At 48.7% G+C, this 20,939-nt stretch overlaps 1 protein-coding gene across 4 annotated transcripts in view; it reads right to left on the bottom strand.

Moving 5' to 3' along the window:
* Positions 1-1,545: 1,545 nt before the first annotated feature.
* fubp3 (far upstream element (FUSE) binding protein 3) overlaps positions 1,546-20,939 on the bottom strand; it is a 34,454-nt gene continuing 15,060 nt past the window's right edge. Inside the window, exons 3-20 of one of the 4 annotated variants that reach the window (XM_035391484.1) lie at positions 17,309-17,342; positions 16,918-16,967; positions 15,893-15,964; positions 14,822-14,879; positions 14,220-14,382; positions 13,779-13,877; positions 13,133-13,231; positions 12,368-12,470; positions 11,561-11,661; positions 10,585-10,713; positions 9,542-9,683; positions 8,698-8,858; positions 8,097-8,170; positions 7,409-7,485; positions 6,727-6,795; positions 4,137-4,208; positions 3,641-3,771; positions 1,546-3,297 (exon numbers count right to left, since the gene is read on the bottom strand). In XM_035391484.1, coding sequence (XP_035247375.1) covers positions 3,289-3,297; positions 3,641-3,771; positions 4,137-4,208; positions 6,727-6,795; positions 7,409-7,485; positions 8,097-8,170; positions 8,698-8,858; positions 9,542-9,683; positions 10,585-10,713; positions 11,561-11,661; positions 12,368-12,470; positions 13,133-13,231; positions 13,779-13,877; positions 14,220-14,382; positions 14,822-14,879; positions 15,893-15,964; positions 16,918-16,967; positions 17,309-17,342 — 1,643 coding nt within the window. In that variant the 3' untranslated portion in view covers positions 1,546-3,288. The remainder of the gene's footprint in view (positions 3,298-3,640; positions 3,772-4,136; positions 4,209-6,726; positions 6,796-7,408; positions 7,486-8,096; positions 8,171-8,697; positions 8,859-9,541; positions 9,684-10,584; positions 10,714-11,560; positions 11,662-12,367; positions 12,471-13,132; positions 13,232-13,778; positions 13,878-14,219; positions 14,383-14,821; positions 14,880-15,892; positions 15,965-16,917; positions 16,968-17,308; positions 17,343-20,939) is intronic. The other 3 variants (XM_035391485.1, XM_035391486.1, XM_035391487.1) reach the window with 3 other exon arrangements.

Here is a 20,939-nt window from a genome sequence, read left to right on the forward strand (position 1 = left end):
GCATGACCTAATGATGCAACCACACAGCTGGCAACGCTGAGCAGCCAATGGGACAATTACTTTTGGTCCCACAGAATGGGGTTGGGGTCTGTGCATAAGAGGTTGCAGCTCCTACATGGTTCACCTGTTATGGATGCAAATACCCTCTAATAAAAGCTGACAGTCTGCACTTTAACCTCATATGCATCATAATATTTCAAATCCAATGTTCTGGAGTCCAGAACCAAAACAATGAACAAAATTGTGTCACTGTCCCAATACTGACAGACTGCACTGTAATTCAACGCTGGTAAAATACCTTTTGACCGGGCTGGAATCACGAGAGCCATGCTAATCAACTCCTCACTGCAGCCTCTCCTTATAAGGCTTGCAGGGCAGAGAACATGTGGGCTTTTGAAACCATGTGCAAATCAACTGCCTGTAAGAGGTGTTCAAACGCGCCTAATGCACCTTAATGGACTCTCAAAATCAGACTGAAGAAAAGAAAAAGCCAACACACAAGCCAGGCCTTGAAATTAAATACCACCACCACCACAACCACACACACACACACAGAAGCCATGATTTAAGGGAGGGGGGGGGGGCCTGAATGCAAAATACCCCTTACCTCTATACAACATGAATCTATTGTCTGATTGATGGCTTTAAGTGAAGAGTAATAAAGGCAGATGGCTTTTAATGCTGCTCTTAAAGGGGGCCCCTCCGAAGCTGCTGCTTGGCCGACTCTGGGCTCCGTTCGTCCCCACTTGGGATTCGACCGAGCCACAAATTTCACATCCTCACAGGGACGGGGTGCGGCGTGTCAGTTTAAACTGTGGAAGGTGATGACAACCTCGATCGCACCTCCTTCATCGTCATTTGTTCATAAATAAATACGCACAATTTCGCAGGGCTCCACGCATCTATTCCAAGGAGCACGTGTTCCTAAGCTGAAGAATTCAGGAGTACACTGCTGCATATTAGTACCTGTGCTCCTAAATTATTTTGTCAGGGGCAAATGCTCCTAAAATGGGAGCACCGTAGAGCCTCCGAGTCCACCTTGGGGGACGAATCGGCACCACCCTTCCAAATTTGTGTGCAATTGGCTTCGTTGTTTAAGCTTTGAAAAATAATTTATCTTTGTCTGTCACCAACAGAGGCATGGCAGGCTAGCCTAGCTGCACACCTGGAGTCAGTGACAAATTTCACATCACAAATGCATAGGGCATTCAAGACTAAATGTTTGTGCAAGCGCTGATGGATTCCCCCCCAAACACACTTATCTTGGATGTTTGCACATTTTTTTTATTGAAGTCGTATCATATCACTGTCGAGCACGAGTCTTCCGCCCTCCTTGAAATACCTAAGGAACGGACGGGCTAGTTCAACTTTGTGAAACTCAAATTTAATCTCACAAGGGTAATGATGTCAAAAAAAGCAAGAAAATCTGAAGTTCTTTAGCACAGAGCTGTTAATAACTGCTTCACAACACATATCATAGACCCTACACGCCCATGAAAACAGAAACTTGCGGACAATTTTTTAGAGAACGAAATGGATAGAATATCTACAGGGAATAAACATTTTTATTTTTGAGAACATGAAATTCTGAATATATCTTCAGTATACTGGATAGATTGCCTTTATAAGTCTTGGATCAACCCAAGGAGCCCTGATTTCAACTCACAAATGACAAAATTACACATTGGAATGTGCCCAAATTAAAACCAAGCCAAAAGAAAGCAAAACCCTCCTCCCCCCTCCCCAAACATTTCAACAGAAACACAGTTACTTTCGACTTTTTTTTTTTAATACACTGTTATCTGTACATGAGGAAAAAAAACACTAAAATTAAACATTTTTTTGAAATTATAATATCCCTTTTCATTAGGCAATGCAGTTAATACTAGATTCATTTTGTAACTAATCAATCATACATACATTAGATCACACATAGTAGAAAGAAAAATAATTAAAAAGGTATTAGCATTGGACTGAAAGAGAGTCCACAGTGTGTACTGGTTGGGGCATAGAGTGATCTGGCCGGTACCAAATAAGACAACTTTGATCTCAATACTTAGAATATAAAAAACTACTATTAATCATTACACAGGTAGGATCCAATTGAAGCTTAGCAGTCTTGAGGTTGAAGCACAGAGTACACATAAAAAAATTCTATCATCGCTTATTTTTGTCCACACAAGCAAGATGCAACATCGAATTTCAACTAGCACATTCACCATCTTTGAACATTTTCAGTATGAAAAGAACGCAGAGCATAGGGACAGTTTTTCTCCTGTGAAAATGACTTGCTGAAAAACTCTTTGATTTAATCATATATAATATATATTTTAAATAAAGTATTTAGTCAAGTATTTGATCATACATACATAGTTTAACAAGATAGCAAAGGCAAAAAAAAAAAATCTCGCAAAATGAAATACCCCCCCCTTTTCCCATGCCAGAGCACTGTAATTTAAAAAAATTATCCATTACATTTTCAATGCCTAAAAAAATAATCTAAGAAACTACAAGTTAACGTTTGTCAAAATATTAGAATCCATCTTTGTTTCAAAAATGAAATAAGATATTGCACCTTTTTTAAACCAGAAGTACAATAAAAATGATACTGAATAACAGAACACAAAGCCAAGAAACAGGAATTACATTAGGAATTTACTGCCATTTTTTGACAACACCCCTGGTATTTTGTAACAAAAGAATACCCTTTTCCTGTAACAAAATATCACAGTTTCGTCTCACTGAATTAAAATGCGTTATGTAAAAGTAAAAGACAACACTTCTTTACATATTCTTAAAACATCTGTTCTTTCATGACAAAAAAAAAACAACAAGGACAATAATGTGCTCAAGACTGCTAAGCCATTAATTACGATTTTATTGCAACAGAACTAGAAAAAATAGATTATATTGCGTTTTTCTGAAATGTTACAATTCCGGGGTACGTTTTGGTGTTTTCATATTTCAGTTAAAAAAAAAAGAAAGAAAAAAAAAAGTATTTGAAAAACAAAACAGTTCACTCAAATCCAAAAGGGATCCCGGAAATTGTCCATTCAAATAATGGTGTACACAAGTATTTAGTAACAATTAAATGTTCCTGATTTAGAAATATTTTTATTCTTTTTTTTTAATTGTATAAGTCGTTCTACAGCTAGTGTTTCTCACTAAGAAAAAAAGTAAAAGTCTTCAAGGCGTTGCAAATCTAGAAACCTCTGTTATAAAAGGTTTGTTTTTCATCCTCTCAGCGATTCAAAAAAAAAAAAAATCTTCAACTAAAGGGAATCCACTCTAATGTTCCTGGAACAAAAAAAACAAAAAACAGTAAATTAAACAGTTACCAAGTGAGGATGGAACAGAGAGAACACTGACAATTCAAACAAGACCAGGTTAAAACCTAGTATATGGCTGGACCTAACACACGTGATCCGGCCGACCAATGGTGTAACTTCATCACTCAGTCAGTCAGTCAGTCACACACAGACATTCGCGTTTGTAGGGCTGGCCCTGCTGTTGCGGCCCAGCCAAACAAACTCAGCGCACAACTTTCCCAGGACCAACATGAGAAAAGAAGTCAGTGATGCCAAGTACACAGGTGCTAAGGGCACAGGTAAGGGCGGGGGGGGGAGGGCGGGGGCCGTACCTGAAGGCCGGGGGCCTGTGCGGGCTGGGTGCCTGGGCCGTAGTACGCCCCCTGCTGGCGGTAGTACTCTGCCCAGGCGGCGCTGTAGTCCGGGGGGGAGCTCTGCTGGGAGCCGGGCCCGGGGGCCTGACCTGGGGGGGGGGGGGGGGCAGGGCAAAATAAATAAAGCGCTGCTCGCTCCTCTCTGCAAAACGCCCTGCATGTGCCACTGAAAACGCACCACTGCATCTGGCCCTGCAGCATTCACACACCCCTCTCCTCGCATACACCACTCGCATAAAACACCACTACTAATAATAATAATAATTAAAGAGGAGCAGAATGAACGAGAAGTCAAATCATCTGTATGAAGGCAAGAGTGCACGACCCCTTTCAGAAACATAACGAGAAAAAGCACAACACACTCCCCCCTGTGCAATGCACATGCTCCAGTGCTTAAATAAGAGGAGGGGGGTGGGTGGGGGACCCCCCCCATCCCTGCAGGGCAGGTACCCACTCTGCTTCTTGTAGTACTCCTCCCAGGCCTTGCTGTAGTCAGAGCCGCTGCTCTGGGCCTGGGTCTGCTGACCTGGGGACACAGAGCGACAGCCGGTTAGCAAACGAGCCGCAGAAACAAACGGACACAATGCGGCAGGGCTGCAGCTTGCACAGGAAACCCTGAGCAACCAATAGGGTTTAACGGGGCCGCCTGGACGGCCTGTCAGGGTCCCGCTTCACACAGCAGGATCACCGAGTTAGCTGGATTACTGCACCGAGTAAAACCCGGAACCCTCCCAAATCTGGAACATGGACTGAAGTAAAAAGAGCCTTTCTGGATTTTACTCAGCACAATCACACAACTAAGTCAGTAATCCTGCTTTGTGAAATCCCCCCCTCCCCATTACATTTTAGGCATTTATCCAGAGTATCTTGCACAGTTTATATATACAATCCATTTATACACCTGGGTATATACTGAAGCAGTTCTGGTTAGGTACAAAGCTGAAGGGTACAACGGCAGTGTCCTACCTGGGAATCAAACCTGCAACCTTCCCTAACCACTGCACTACACTATCCCCACTTAATCACTCTATTCATCGTCAAGAGCTCGTGGATTATCGCCCGTAAAATGGCATCTTAATAACCAACACCTCATTAATAAATACTTCAACAGTTATGCAGGAGAAAGGGGGCGAGACAACCCAGGAAGTCCATAAATTAATTTCAGTACCTTTGTTAAAGTCCCCAATCTTGGTCTTAGAGGGCCAAAGGGTCTTCCTGGTTTGTTTTCGCCAGAGAAGTTACGATTTAAACCGTTTCACTGCGAACCGGGCTTAAAAAACGTTGCGGTCTTCAAACCGGAAGAATTTTAGAAGCTACAGTACTCTGCGTACTCTGCAGGCACTGCGTTCGACGTTGCCCAGGCAACACTCCTCTCGCGGTTTGTTGTTCTGCGTGAAGCGAGCTGGCAGAGGCTCGTTTGTGCGGGAGTGCCAGAGGCCTAATCCAATTTGCAAAACATTCAGGCGAAAAGTGGCTGACGACACGTAAAACGTGCTTCGTGCATCGATCCGGTTCACGGCGAAGCACGGTACTCTGAGTGGTACTTTCATTTTCATTTGAGCCGATTGTGCGGGGATACGGCATTGCTAAAATGTACCTACTTCTCCCCCACCTTATTTAAATGGTAAATATAAAGTCATATGAAGTAGGGATGTGAACGACATTTCTGACCGCAGACTAGCTGCTGTTTGAAAAGGGCAATTACCGACTAATCGTTTTTTCCCACGGTGGGCTATGCGTGGCAAATTGTGGTCACTCACTCACTCGCTGACTCAGGGAAGACCTGAGAGGGACGTTTGGTGGGCCGCATGCGCAGGTGGTGCTTTGTTTAGTAGGACGCATGTGCAGGTGCATCTCCCAAAATCACCACTTCGAGCAGCACAAGATTTTTAAGCACAGCTTTATTGCCTAACGTTACTTTAGCTAACCCTAACATGTTAGCGCTTCGGGGGGGAGGGGGCAATGTGCAAGTACCATAACCATTCAAAACTGTGTGCTGCCATGTAATCTCAGCAGCTAATAAAAATGAGGAAAGCGGAGAAAAATACAGGAAAAATACAGAAAAATATGCAAACTCAGCTCTGAATATACTGTTTAATAGCTTGACTTATAGCCTAGCCTACAATTTTCCAGGACATTTTGTAAATTTTCTCATTTTCCAGGTGTTTTCCATGACTGGAAGACTAGTGGATAAATTTCCAGGTTTTCCAGGACGAGTGGGAACCCTGTGGGTGCTTTTTTGGCTGTGATGCCTGGGCTCGGATGTTTGGTTCATAGGTGGGTTAACACCAGAAACGCTGACGGGTGGTACGCGAAGAATTTGGCAGCACACATTTGGCCATGAACAGTGTTTCTACGGCGCTTTGAAAAATCACTCCACAGAGCACTCTTTTGAGAGCTGGCCATCCTTTCAATGGACAGCAAGTGAAGCGAACGAAAAGTCCCTCCCGCCCCTTCTGCTACCCATTAAGAGCAGTAGCCAAGGTAACATTTGGCAATCTTTTGTTTAGAATAATTTGAAGGGGGGATGGCGAACCTATTTCAGATTAATTGAAAATTAGACATGTTCTGGGCTGACAATCAATGAATGGACACATTTATAGCATCCCTAATATAAAGTAGGCTCACGCGTTTTATTTGCAGATCCAAAAGTACAGTGAAAAATGCAATAAAAAGCTAATTTATAAATTGCACGGGTTTTTTTCCATCCATATTGTCGCATAATAAATAATAATAATCGTAAAACTGTGAAACTCATGTCCTCAGACTACCATCCCACCATCAAAAACATCTCATACCGATATGTCCCCAGTTATTGCCTTAAAATAAGAAAACTATCCAGGTCAAAGAAACCAGGCAAGGTGAGTTAATTAAAGATAATTAAAGCAGTTAATTAGTTAAGTACTGAACAACACAGAAACCCCCAGCAGGCTCTCTGGGACCAGGAGGGGGGGGGGGGACCCCAGATTTAGGCAGATGCAGTGTGAGGGGGGGGTACGGAGTCAGTGACAGAGGTGGGGGGGGGTATGGCCCGTGGCACTTGCCTAGTTTTTTATAATACTGCTCCCACGCTTTGGAATAATCCATCTGCCCCACCTGGGATCCATTGTGACCTGCAACCAAATACAGATACCACTGTTTGAGAAACAGCCTCTGCATCAGGAGTTCAGATCCATTTATTATTTCCTCTTACTCTTGCCTTCAAGACCCCAAAGACTTAACCGCACCAAAATCTGAGAAAAATCCGTGCAGGTTATGCTCCGTAGACCCCCCCCCATACGCCCCCCGCCATTTGAGAATGGGATGCACCAGCAGACCGTTTTTAAGCTGCAGAGTTTAGTTTAAGGCACGAGTTAGTGGAAGCTTAAGGAAAGCGGAGTCTGGTACGTTGAGTTCCTTTGCGTTTAGAGAACTGTTTGGGGAGTCCCCCCGTCCCCCCCGTTCAGTCTGCTCACTGTCAGAAACTGCACGCTGTGTGGGGAGGGCTGAGGATATTACACTGGGGAATAAGTAAAGGCACTGCCCCCCCCCCCCAGATCATTTGGCCATGCTTCCAACAATTTGGAAATTCATCCCTGCCCCCCCTCCTTTCACAGGTCTCCTGCCTTAGCTGTGGATATGTGGGGATTTTTTTGTGTTCGTGCACTGAGGCCATATTCACCCCGCCCCCCCCCCCCCCCCCAAGTACAGGTATGGATATTTGGGGATTTTTGGGGGTTCACTTACTGGGGTCCTGCTGGCCCTGGGGTTGCCATGTCTGGTATGTTGTCCCCCAGCCGCCAGTCATGAAGGTCTGAGGTCCACTGCAGAGAGAGAGAGGAAACAGAGTGAGACATGGCAACCTTCAGGACATCAGAGAGAGAGACACACACACACACTCAGGACAGGAGAGAGACAGGAAACACAGACAGACAGACAGACAGACAGACTGACTGACTGACTGACTGACTGACTGGAGAGACAGGAAACAGACACACACAGACACTCATGACAGCACAGAGACACACACTCAGGACAACAAAGACACAGGAAACAGAGACAAACACACACACACACACACTCAGGATGGCAGTCAGACAGGAAACAGACACACACACACACACACACTCAGGACGGCAGAGTGAGACACACACACACACAGTCAGGACGGCAGAGAGAGAGAGACACACACACACACTCAGGACGGCAGAGAGAGACACACACACACACACACACACACACACACATTCAGGACAGCAGAGTGAGAGACACACACACACACACACACACTCAGGACTGCAAAGACACACACACACACACTCAGGATGGCCGTCAGATAGGAAACAGACACACACACATTCAGGACAGCAGAGTGAGAGAGACACACACACACACACTGAGCAGAGAGACAGGAGACGGGGCGGGGGGCACGTACTTTTGGTGAGGTGTCGCGGGACCCTGTGAGAAGGGGTTCAGACCGAAGCTGCTGCTGCTGCTGAGCCCGGAGCCCTGTGGGGGGAGGGGACGGGGGGAGGGGTCAGCGAATGAGGGAACCCAGCGACCCGCACGGCGGTAACCAGGAGCACGGGGAGGGCCGACAGCGCTTTAACAGGACGAGCCGCCCGGCAACCCCAACGCCGCCTTTTTATCCCCGAGCACCGAAGCGCAGGGAAGGCTGCGGCCACCGTGGGGCGCTGCTGCTCACGTCCCGACAGAGCGGCGAGGAACGGGGAGCGGGGAACCTGAACGCCAGGGCTGCCCCCACCTGCCCCCACACCCCAACCCTGTTCCAGGAGATCTACTGTCCTGTAGGTTCACTACAACCCTAACAAAGCACACCTCATTCAACAGCTAGAGATCTACCATCCTGTAGGTTTTCACTACAAACCCTAACAAAGCGCACCTCATTCAACAGATAGAGATCTCGTAGAGCTGATTAGTAGGGTCAGGCGTGCCAAATCAGGGTTGAAATGAAAACCTACAGGACGGCAGATCTCCAGGAACAGGGTTGGGGGCAGGCTTTGCGGTAAACGTACCCCGATTTTTTCGTCGATCAGCTGACGAGCGAGCTCCATCTGCTGGGGGGTGCCCCGGATGGAGAAGATGCGGACGTTGGGGTCGGTGTTGGGCGGGGGGTTCCTCTGCAGCTCCACGTGCGCCCCCGACTGCTGGTTGATGTTCTTGATGGTCTCCCCACCTGCAGGGGGGGGAACAGACAGAAGCAGAGAGAGACGCTAGGGTCAGTACCCCAAAACCTCACAGCCCAATAGCAACCTCCAGAGCCATCATGGGGACAGGGGTGACACCTCACAGCCAAAAGCATCAAGGACCTCCTCCAATAAGCTTCAAGAAGGAAGCAAAAAAAAAAACAGCAGCTAAACAAAAGTCAAGATTGATGGAATTCCATAAATGACCCCATCCCTCATATTCTGCAATTAAACAAATTTGAAACATTTGTGAAAAGAAAAATTCTGAAAAATAGACTAAGATTCCATAAAAGGTGCAATGGAGGAACAACGACAGTCCAAATCCGGCAGCTCCAGCACCCCTGGCTCATCCGGGCAAGGCTGCATGATTAGGCCTAGCGTTGCCTTGCAGGGCAGCTACAGTCGGCCCTGAGCCCACCCGGACTCGGCACTGAGCCCACCCGGACTCAACACTGAGCCCATCCGGACTCAACACTGAGCCCATCGGGACTCAACACTGAGCCAATCCGGACTCGGCCCTGAGCCCATCCGGACTCAACACTGAGCCCATCCGGACTCGACACCGAGCCGCGAGGCCCATCAGAGCGCTAGAACAGCACACGAGCCGGACGAGCCAAGATGGCAGACCTCCCGGAGCAGGGCTGGGCAGCCCTGATTTAAGCGGCCGGCGTACCTTTCCCGATCACCAGGCCGCACTTGTCAGCGGGTATCGTGTACGTCACTTCCTGCAGCCCCCCCGGCGCCCCCATGTTCCACTCCCCGCGGCCTCTGCCCCGGCCCCGGGGCCCGGCGGGGCCCCCAAATCCGTCCCTCTCCTGCAGGAAACAGAGCACGGGAAAAAGAAAAATATCAGCACCGATACAGTCACAACCCCCCAAAATACGTTTTCAAAAAATCAGCACGAGTACAGTCACAGAACCCCACAAACACGTTAAAAATTTTTAAATCAGCACACATACAATCACAAACCCCCCAACTGCATTTAAAAAACTCGAGCGGTGTCTGTAGAGTGCCCCATTCCTGCCCACGTGCACTGCCCCCCCCCAGCGGTAAAGCAACCTTCCCGGGGGGGGGGGGGGGGGGGCAGGGCAGCCGAATCATCGGCCCCAAGACCCACCCCTCCAGACTGCGGCTCGGTACCCCTCCCCCACCTCCCGCCCCCAACACTCCATCCAGCCTTCTATGGCGGCTGTGGAACCTTTATGCATTCAGGCCATGATGCTCTCAGTTTCCGGTCTCCATTTTGGGGCTCGTTACGGAGGTAACCTGCAGGTACGGCACAGTTACCCTGCGCTAGTGCTTCAGCGGGGCTGTGCACACAGCGCTGCACAGGGTTACACAGTCACTCAGCAGGACCACAGGGGGCCGCACATTACACCTGTAAACAGCTGTAACCATGGCGAATCAGTCAGGACACGTCCGCTAATTTACTGTCAAGTCCGGCAGCCTGGCCAACGCTCGACCGAGCCTCCACCTAGAAGGCAGAGGCTTCCGGAGTTCACGCTCGTGAGAGCAGATCCTTCGGTGGGGAGAAGAGGGGAGGAAAACAAAACCGCGACAGGAAGTGACCCGTGTAGCACCACGTGGAGCTCACCGACCCCCCGAGGGTCAAAGCGTGCGACCGTGTCCCCGAAACCCCAGAAATGGGCACCGTGGGTGGTGGTGGTGGTGGGGGGGGGGGGGGGTGGTTTAGGCAGTCGGTTGAGGGCAGTTTACCTGACCGTACGCCTGTCTGAGGAGCTCCCCCCCGCCCAGCCAGAGGGACAGGGGTTCGAGTCCGGCCGAAGGGGAGGCGAGGGTGGCCCCGTCCAGCGGCCACCTGGCACGGGTTTGGGAGGAGACGGGCTGCGCGGGTGACAAGCGTCAGAGGGGGGGGCGGGGCTTACCCAACCTGCCAATCAAGCCACTGCCGCGTATCCAACCAGTGAATACGTCGCATTCAAGTGGACGAACCACCTCTGACCGTCCTTGCTAGTTCCAACCAAATGCTAAATTTTGGGGGCAGTGTCGCATAATGGTTAAGAGACTGGGCTTGTGTCCTAAAGGACGTAGGTTCCCAGTTTGGGCATCTGCTAAATAGACCGAAATGTTCAGGGAAGAGTGGAGAGACACAGTGGAGCAACATGTTAGGGAGAGTCACACCAAGGTTACAGGTCGTCTTCCCAGGAGCAACACAACTCTGCAGGGCATGACTCCTCACCTCAAGTAAGCAGCTGACTTTTTTTAAATCCTATTTTATCCTATTGAAAATATTTAGAATTTTGTTTTGGGGAAAGACGCGACTAAAGCTAGCGCAAACAGCGGCTACAGCTAACCTGACGATCTGATCTCGACTAGCTTGCTGTGACAACCATTTATGGTGACAACTAAATTGTGCATACATAAATGGAGCACAGTCAATATATTTTATATATATTACAAATATATATTGTGTTGTTATGTTCGTCTACGTCCTTCTGCGTTCGGTGGGCGCTGTCGTTATGTTCACGGTGGCCCAAACGCGGGCGTAACGTATTGGTCCGGGGTGTAAACTGCTAATGCTACGGCTGCGTTTGAGCCTGTTAACAGCCGAACGCAGGAGGACGCAACAGCGGATGTGTTTTCACACGGAGGCTAGTTCTGCTCAAGCAGCCATTTTGTGGAGTCTTTAAACGCAGAATGAGAACGTTTCCCCGGTACCCCGCGTCCGTACCTGTGCGGTGTGAACGAGCTCGTTGATCAGGTGGACCGCGTGCTGACACCTCTCCGGCTGCCCCATCACCTGGGCGATTCGGTCGGGGCTGATGCCGTCATCTGGTGGGGCGGGGGGTGGGGGGGGGGGGGGGGGGGAGAAAAAGGGAGCTGATCAGCATTAACCGGCCAATTCAATCTCAGGAGCTCTCTGCTTCCTCACACACTGGGCCTTCAACCTGAACACTACCGTCATTTAAACTCAACACTCACTGCTTACCCCCCTCCCCCCCAAATTACAAAGCACAGCCAAGTTAACACAGGGCAGTCGTGGAGGAAGACCTTCCCTTAGCGGCTTTAGCACGCAGTCCGCGGGCACCCAGTCGACTGCAGGGGGTTGCAAGATAGCGAATGCAATTGTATGTAGCCCTATGGAGCTACTGGCCACAGTCGGCAGTGGCACAGTCCGGATTCGATCCAAGACCATGGGACTCATCTGTGCACTACAGGCTGGTACCATAACCGAAAAGAAAAATATAATTCTAACAAGAGCACTGAGACTGTGCTCAAAGCAGTGAAAGCACTGCCAGCTAAATCCCACTGATATAGCATCTCTCATTCCAACAAGTAACCATGGATACCGACGTGGGTAAAAAACAATAACAACAATATTTTACTTCAGAATTCCGACATTCCCAAATTCCCAGGCTACTGGATCCCAGATTCCCAATGGAAATTCCCGAAACTCCATGGAATGTGCTCCCAGTGACCCCCCCTTTCCCTTCGGTGAAGCAACGACCCCCACCACCCCCCCAAAAAAATAGCTCACCAGGCTTAAACTGGATCCTGACACCTGCGTCGTTCTGAATCTTCTTGATCATCTCCCCATTCCTGCCGATGACGATCCCCACCGCGAACCTTGGAACGGCCACCTGAGGGGGGCGGGGTTTGTGGGAAAATGGGCGTGTCAGGAAATAATCAACAGGAAGTACCACCTTCACCTCGCTTTTTATTTCTGGGATTTTGAGCGAACGGAAGAACGATTATTCCGAAACACTACAGCCACTCACAGGCCAACTGGCTCTGGCAGTAACCCACGTTCACCACTAGGTGGCCGAAAAAGCAAAACGGTCACAGCAATCGAATGGAATGTTCCATTTAAGGCAAAGTTTTTTTGGTTTGGGGTTTTTCTGCCACACCCAATAAAACACTCAACCTCCCCAGGGCACAGCCCCCAGCCCCCCCCCCCCCCCCCACCCCAGCTGACATCTGTTGCTCAAGCTGTGAACTGTACCTTAAATTTGTCCACAAAAAAAAACCTACTTCCCCATGCTTGTGAAACTAGGCGACCAGTCAAAAGAAGATCTAAAATGGGTGACTCATCTCATAATACTGGTTTCCTCGCTGCTGACTAAGAAGGGCTCAGACTACCTCCGCACCGCCCTACAGGACTGCCCTTTCCAAAGGCCCTCATGCCAGGGAAAAGCTCCTTCCTGCTGCGGGCGAGCGCGGGCAGTCCCCCCCCCCCCCCACAGGCGGAAACGGACGGGCTGTCCGAAAGGTGAAAGGTCACGGGGGAGGGCCGGGCTCTTACGTCTATACTGCTGCCTCCGAGCCGGGAGCCGAAGTCGTTGCGTCCGGGCCGGAAGTCCCCCTGGTCCTTGATGATCTCCACCACCAGCTCCCGCGCTTGCTGCGGACAGAGGGGGAGAAGGGGGGGGGGTTAGAGCAGGGGGCCTCGAGCCTAACTAGAAAGGGCCGGCGTGGGTGCAGGCTTTTGTTCGCACCAAGCAGCGACACGCCTGATTCTACGAATCAACCGCTACCCTTTGACGAGCACCCAAATTAGGAGAATTGGGTGTGTAACTGCTCGGCTGGAACAAAGGCCCGCACCGAACACAGGTGAAACTGAAGAGCCTTAGTTTAGAGCCCAATTATCGGCTTAGGAGGTTTTAGGGGGGTTCTAGTGCTGCACCCCACATGATGTGTACGTGCTACACCTTTCCTGTCATTGACCATGGCCCCCTATCCAAGAATATTCTCCCAACAGGAAATGAAAACTCATCCGACCAATCGCTGAGGGAGGAAAGGCTTAGCAAAACAGACATCTGATTGGTGAATACAGATATTGCGCCATTGGTGGAAAAACTTGCTCCTTGCTCCAGTCTCTCCTCCTGACCCGGAGGAGTTACTCGTTGTTGGCGTTTTTGTGGTTGCCCCGGGAGACGCAGCACACCCACCTGCACTTTGTAGGGATCTCCGGTGATTCTGAGGGGTTTGTCAGCTCCCGTGTTCATGGGCCCGTCCTGAATCATCAGCATCTTCACCCCCGTCCTCTCCTGTAAATCCCATTAACACACACCACCCAACGTACATTCATCAAGCAGCAGCTTGTTTTTACTACGGAAGTGTACCGCTAGGACAATCCCCATATTCTTTCAGTGAAGGAAACACATTTCATCTAATCAGATGTGTGAATTTAAATTTCAAAGAGCGACACCATTTTAGGAGGCAGTGGACAGGGGTGCGGGGCAGTGGGAAGGGTCAGTTCAGGGGTGCGGGGCAGTGGGCAAGGTCAGTTCAGGGGTGCGGGGCAGTGGGCAAGGTCAGTTCAGGGGTGCGGGGCAGGGGGGTGTGGGGCGGTGGACAGAGGCGCAGGGCAGTGGGGCAGCAGGCCGCACCTGCAGCTGTTTGATGGTGTCCCCGCCCTTGCCGATGACCAGGCCCACTTTGCAGGCGGGGATGATGATCTCCTGCACGGCGCTGTTCCCGTCCATCTCGCTGTGGAACCCGGGGCCGTTTCGACACCGCTCCACGATCTGGCTCAACAGCCGCTTCGCCTGCCTGCAGACCAATCAAAACACGGCTTCATGTCGGACACTTACGCCTGCACCAATCAAAACACGGCTTCATCCCGGACACTTACACCTGCACCAATCAAAACAAGGCTTCATCCCAGACACTACACCTGCACCAATCAAAACAAGGCTTCATCCCGGACACTTACACCCTCACCCAATCAAAACCATGCTTCATCCCAGACACTTACATTTGCACCAATCAAAACAAGGCTTCATCCCCAATATTTACACCTCCACCCATCCACACAATGCAATAAAAAAGGTTTCACTTTTGTGTGTGTGTGAGTGTGAGAGAGAAAGTGTGTGTGTGTGAGATTGTGTCTGTGTGTGCGAGTGTGAGTGTGTGTGCATTTTTCATGAAAAACTTTCTTCTGTTTAATTTCAACACCTCCCCCCCCCCCTTCAGACCCAAAGCCACTCACTCGATGCAATCCGGGGGCCCAGTCAGAGTGCAGGGCCTGTCCATCATGCCCCCGCTGTCTGTTGGGACACAAACACAGACTGCTCAGTGTACATTCCTACACTGCATCTACTGCATGTTCCTACACTGCATCTACTGCATGTTCCTACACTGCATCTACTGCATGTTCCTACACTGCATCTACTGCATGTTCCTACACTGCATGTTCCTACACTGCATCTACTGCATGTTCCTACACTGCATCTACTGCATGTTCCTACACTGCATCTACTGCATGTTCCTACACTGCATCTACTGCATGTTCCTACACTGCATTTACTGCATGTTCCTACGCTGCATCTACTGCATGTTCCTACACTGCATCTACTGCATGTTCCTACACTGCATTTACTGCATGTTCCTACGCTGCATCTACTGCATGTTCCTACACTGCATCTACTGCATGTTCCTACACTGCATCTACTGCATGTTCCTACACTGCATCTACTGCATGTTCCTACACTGCATGTTCCTACACTGCATCTACTGCATGTTCCTATGCTGCATCTACTGCATGTTCCTACACTGCATCTACTGCATGTTCCTACACTGCATCTATTGCATGTTCCTATGCTGCATCTACTGCATGTTCCTACGCTGCATCTACTGCATGTTCCTATGCTGCATCTACTGCATGTTCCTATGCTGCATTTACTGCATGTTCCCATGTTGCATTTACTGCATATTCCCATGGTGCATTTACTGCATGTTCCTACACTGCATTTACTGCATGTTCCTATGCTGCATTTAAAACAGGTTCACAAGGTGCATTTAATGCATGTTCCTAAGCTGCATTTACTGCACGTTACTACACTGCATTTACTGCACGTTCCTACACTGCATGAAATGCATTTTCATATGATGTGCCTCACAGCTGCTCAGGTAAATATCAGTCACAAATGGATAAATGAAAAAACACAAGTGCAGTGAGATCTACTGTTAAACACTAAGGGCAGCTGTAAGAGAATAAAAGCTTAACCAGGTTTGCGCTCACGTAACGCGCCGTTTCCACAGGTGTTCGTTTTGGACGTACCTGCTGCGATCTGAATCTTGCAGCCCGACTCCAGCTGAATTCTTGTGATCTGTTCACCTCCTCTGCCGATGACTTGGGGGAGATTGGGGGGGGGGGGGGGGAGAGGGTAGGGGATTTAGCCATGCCTAAACATTAAATTCCCTTTGCGGTGAAACGCATAATTTCCTTCAAAGCCGTGGCAACACTGAACACAATGGCGCACTACTGGAGTCAATGTTCAAGGTAAAGCTGCCCGTAGGCAACTATGCACTCCGACACAATTAAGAAACAAAGCGAGGCAGCGACGAGCATGCACTCAGGAGTGCAGATCACTGCAGAGGACAGACACCCACACAAGCACCCTCCTGGGCCATGTTCAAATTGGCACACTCGCCTACTATTGAGTATGCAGGTCACACAGGAGTTGGATACTCAACGGTAGGCAAGTGTGCCGGTTCGGACACAGCCCTGGTCTCCGTCTGAGGGAACACAGGTTTCTAACGGGCAGTGCATTCAGTTTCTGGAAGGAATTCCTCTTTAAGGCTCTAGGATTTCTAACAAGCACGGTCCTCTGCCCCAAACACAGATTTGGTTGGGTGGAGGACGGCAGACATATGAAGCACTTACACATACAGGACAAGGTTCTACAAACCATTCATTTCATCAGGCACAAATCCCCATTCTATACCCACATCATCAGTAATGTGTGTGGGTTCCACACCTGCATACTCATTATGTACCAGAGAACTGGCCCACGTGATGAACTACTATACCAAACATACTTTATATAAACTTTAATTACACTTCAAGTACTATTACTTTTTACTCTATTATTTCACATGGGGATGGACTACAGGAACTTTTGCTCAGATTTGTTTAGCCACTGAATGTATACACAAGCGCACCCCTAGAGGGCTGAAAAAGCGAGGACCCAAATTTGCCCTCACATTCCCCCCGGCAATGCGATTTTGAGCCCGAATGGCCGATGGGGCACAACAAAGCAGTCAAACCATCCGGCTCAATGGACACCGCCGCAAAATACTTACTGAATCCCACCATTTTATCAGGCACTTTGAAGTCTTCTGTCATGACAGCCCTGCAAGAGAAAGCCACACATTAGACACCATGTAGATGTTTTAAGTTGGTGGTGGTGGTGGTGCGGGGGTTGGCTGTAGGACTCCACAAAAAGTGTTTTAGCGTGGCAGTATTAGTGCACCTGACAATTGTGTCACAGGCACTTCTGAGTGATGGTCATATGACCACTGAACACACCTGTATGGAGGCTGGACACTATATCCTAGCCCAGTGCACCACGTCTATGGAGGATGAGCACTGCATTCTACCCCAGTGCACCATGTCTATGGAGGATGAGCACTGCATTCTACCATAATTCTCCCATATTCTACCATATCATGGGGCGAATTAGTGAAGACTCACCTTTGATGCACCATTCCACCAAGCTGGTTACCCACTGTGAAGGAGAGAAAACGGGGGGAAGAAAGAAAGACAGAATGAGCAAAAGACGCATGCGCTGCAGCGGCGATGCATTTAATGCGCCGTTCTGATGCGGCAAATAAAGCCAGCATGTCATGCTAAAAGAGAAGCCTGGTCATACTCATCTGAGCCTCTCGCGGCAAATTCATTTTTGCCAACCAGACTCTCTGTAGCTCTCCAGACTCATGCTCTGCTTAAAAACACAGCTTGGGCCTGATTTACCATTACCTTTAGCACGTGAAAGACCAATAGCATGTCCAAAGACTGGTCATGTCATTTGCTTTGCACCAATCATAGGAAGTGCTGCCGGTTTTGTGTGCGCTGAAAGGTTTCGCGAACGCTAAAGGCCTTAGTAAAATCAGGTCCCGAGTTCTCATTTGTTAGACAAATAAAATGTTTAACGTTTCCTTCGTAAGTTGATGATTTGTGCTCATCCACTTCACCCGTGAATGTACTTGCAGTTCCAGCAGAGTTGTTAAACCCAGTCAAATACAAGTCATCAGTACCAGTGCCAGAATTTCCATATGACCCGCCCTGAACAATCGATCTGGGTACAGGGTGCGATACTGCATGCAGCCACCCTGCGGCGGACCAGGGCGAGGTGGCGCAGTCAACACTGCCCACGATAGACCAGCCATACAGGCCTGACCAACCATACAGGCCCCGCCTCCTGGAAGAGGTGTTTGGGGCAGGGCTACTCCAGCAGCGCTCGCTAAACAGCCTGCCTGGTGTACGGCTAGTCCAATGCTAATGCTAATGCTAACCTATATTCCTATCTGCAGCAGACGGAACCACCCCAGATGATTGCTCACAAAAAGCTAGCAGGGTGACTAGCAAAGCAACCCTTAGGGGGGCGGGAGCTAAACGCTACTGCAGTTCAAACCCCAAGGGCATAATTTAGAGAGCAAAAACCAAATCAGGATGGCAGCACAGAGAAAATTGACCATTTTCATCCCCCCCCTCCCTCAATAATTGACACGCAAATTTTATTTGCATGGCACCATGGGAAGTACAATTCACCTGACAGACAAAAGGCAGAAAGCAAAAGGGTCCAAATAAACATTCATAAAAGAATTGAAAGTTAAACGTCCAACACTTTGTGTGCTGCAAATGAACCACTGTTAGTTACCACAGCCAGAGGGAACCCACCAACACACCACACCCCGCCTCCAACACCCGACGTCATGGGAAAACGCAAGACAATGGCCCCAGGCCTGAGTTTAAGATTCAGGGATAACCTACAGCACACACACTTACTCTGGGCCCCAGGGATAACCTACAGCATACACACTTACACTGGGCCTCAGGGATAACCTACAGCATACACACTTACACTGGGCCTCAGGGATAACCTACAGCATACACACTTACACTGGGCCACAGGGATAACCTACAGCATACACACTTACTCTGGGCCTCAGGGATAATCTACAGCATACACACTTACACTGGGCCTCAGTGATAACCTACAGTATACACACTTACACTGGGCCTCAGTGATAACCTACAGCATACACACTTACACTGGGCCCCAGGAATAACCTACAGTATACACACTTACTCTGGGCCACAGGGATAACCTACAGCATACACACTGACTCTGGGCCCCAGGGATAACCTACAGCATACACACTTACTCTGGGCCTCAGGGATAACCTACAGCATACACACATACACTGGGCCTCAGTGATAACCTACAGCATACACACATACACTGGGCCTCAGTGATAACCTACAGCATACACACTTACACTGGGCCTCAGGAATAACCTACAGCATACACACTTACACTGGGCCTCAGGAATAACCTACAGCATACACACTCACACTGCAGGTACAAAACCTTGTATTGCGTTAGCTACATTTGTTCCAAACTAGGGGTGGGACGACAAAACACTTGCCAGCAGTCTCTTGAAACCTTAGATGGTTCAGTGTACAAGATGGCCAACACCATTGATTTAATGATTTCTGTGAAAATAGTTATGCACCGGAAGTAACTCAGAATTATGGGATCCGAATAAGAGGGAATCACTGCGATTCTCTCCAATCTGGTCAGAAATGTACCATTTCGCTCAAAAACTTAAAATGTAATTTTAGAAATGCTATGTTATCCTGCCCACCATCAAGAAACCCATCACGGGCTACATTTATTACTCTCTCCCGGTCGGAATGAAAAGGAAAAACGGGTCATCCCAAACGTACACGGATCGAGGAGCCACTCGGGAGCAGCAACGGCGGGTTTGAGAACGGGATCGCTGACGACTAGCTGCCGCCCGTCGGTTTACCGCTGCGCCCCCAGACCACCCAAACGGGCCAGCAACCAGCGCCTGGTTTTACCCACAGCATTCAGCTATGTCATTGGTCTCAAACGGCCGCCATTTTGAACGGATACAGGACCGCATCTCCAGGGTAGGTCAATGGCATCAGAGGGCAGCAGAACAGATGGCGGAAAAACGTCCACCAAACCGAACACTAGATACATCGACACCAACTAAAAAAAAAAAAAAATTATACTGCTAGCTAACAAGTTTCAACGCGTTTGAGTCTACGGCTTAATCAAACAGCCTGAAGTGGGCAAACATTAGCTAGGCGCTTTAGTTACGTCCTGCTACCACAGCAATATGCCATGAATGGTATCCTCAGCATTTACCTTAGATACTAATGGCAAGAGCAGTGCTACGTTCCATCATCACACTACTACCACAAGGCCATACCTACAGTGCTATGTTCCATCATCACAGTACTAACACAAGGCCATACCTACAGTGCTATGTTCCATCATCACACTACTACCACAAGGCCATACCTACAGTGCTATGTTCCATCATCACAGTACTAACACAAGGCCATACCTACAGTGCTATGTTCCATCATCACACAACTACCACAAGGCCATACCTACAGTGCTATGTTCCATCATCACACTACTACTCCAATGCCATACCTACCGTCCACATTATATAGCCACATGTAGACTACAATCAACATATTATCGCCATTAATGTGATGTCATAATTACATTTAAAGAGCATTTTTGTATTTCTGCTGCAGGTTAACTGCACAAATTGATCTAGCTGAAGTCATGTGTGATTATTAACTACATTTGATAAAGAGAATGGTAACCTACATACAAGGCTAACTTGGTTTGATAAAAGACAAGCACGGCACACGATTTCTGAAACAAACGTCGTGCACGGCCTACCCCAAGCCTACGATAAACGCTGGGCTACCTTTATCGGCTTCGGTGTGATGGCTGCTCAACCGTCAGAAGCGCGTTTTAAAAAGAACGCAGGCGATCGACGAACAGTTTCCTGGAAACATTTAAGTTGATGCTCACAGCAGAATAACTGTGCGTGCGAACTGAGGTATCTGACTGAAACACTGTGGAGTGTAAATGCAGGAGAAGTAACTAAAAACCCTACATTGAAAACATCATTTTTTAACTGGCAGTGGAACAGGTTATACTGCAACTCAATTTCTCAGATCCACATACCACTGGTCTTTATTCCACTAAAATGACAAGTCAAGCAGGTTGTGTGCCTTTCGCCGTCTGTCAGAAAAGCAATGAAAAATA

The sequence above is a fragment of the Anguilla anguilla genome, chromosome 14, assembly GCF_013347855.1.
Source record: "Anguilla anguilla isolate fAngAng1 chromosome 14, fAngAng1.pri, whole genome shotgun sequence".
NCBI lineage: Eukaryota > Metazoa > Chordata > Actinopteri > Anguilliformes > Anguillidae > Anguilla > Anguilla anguilla.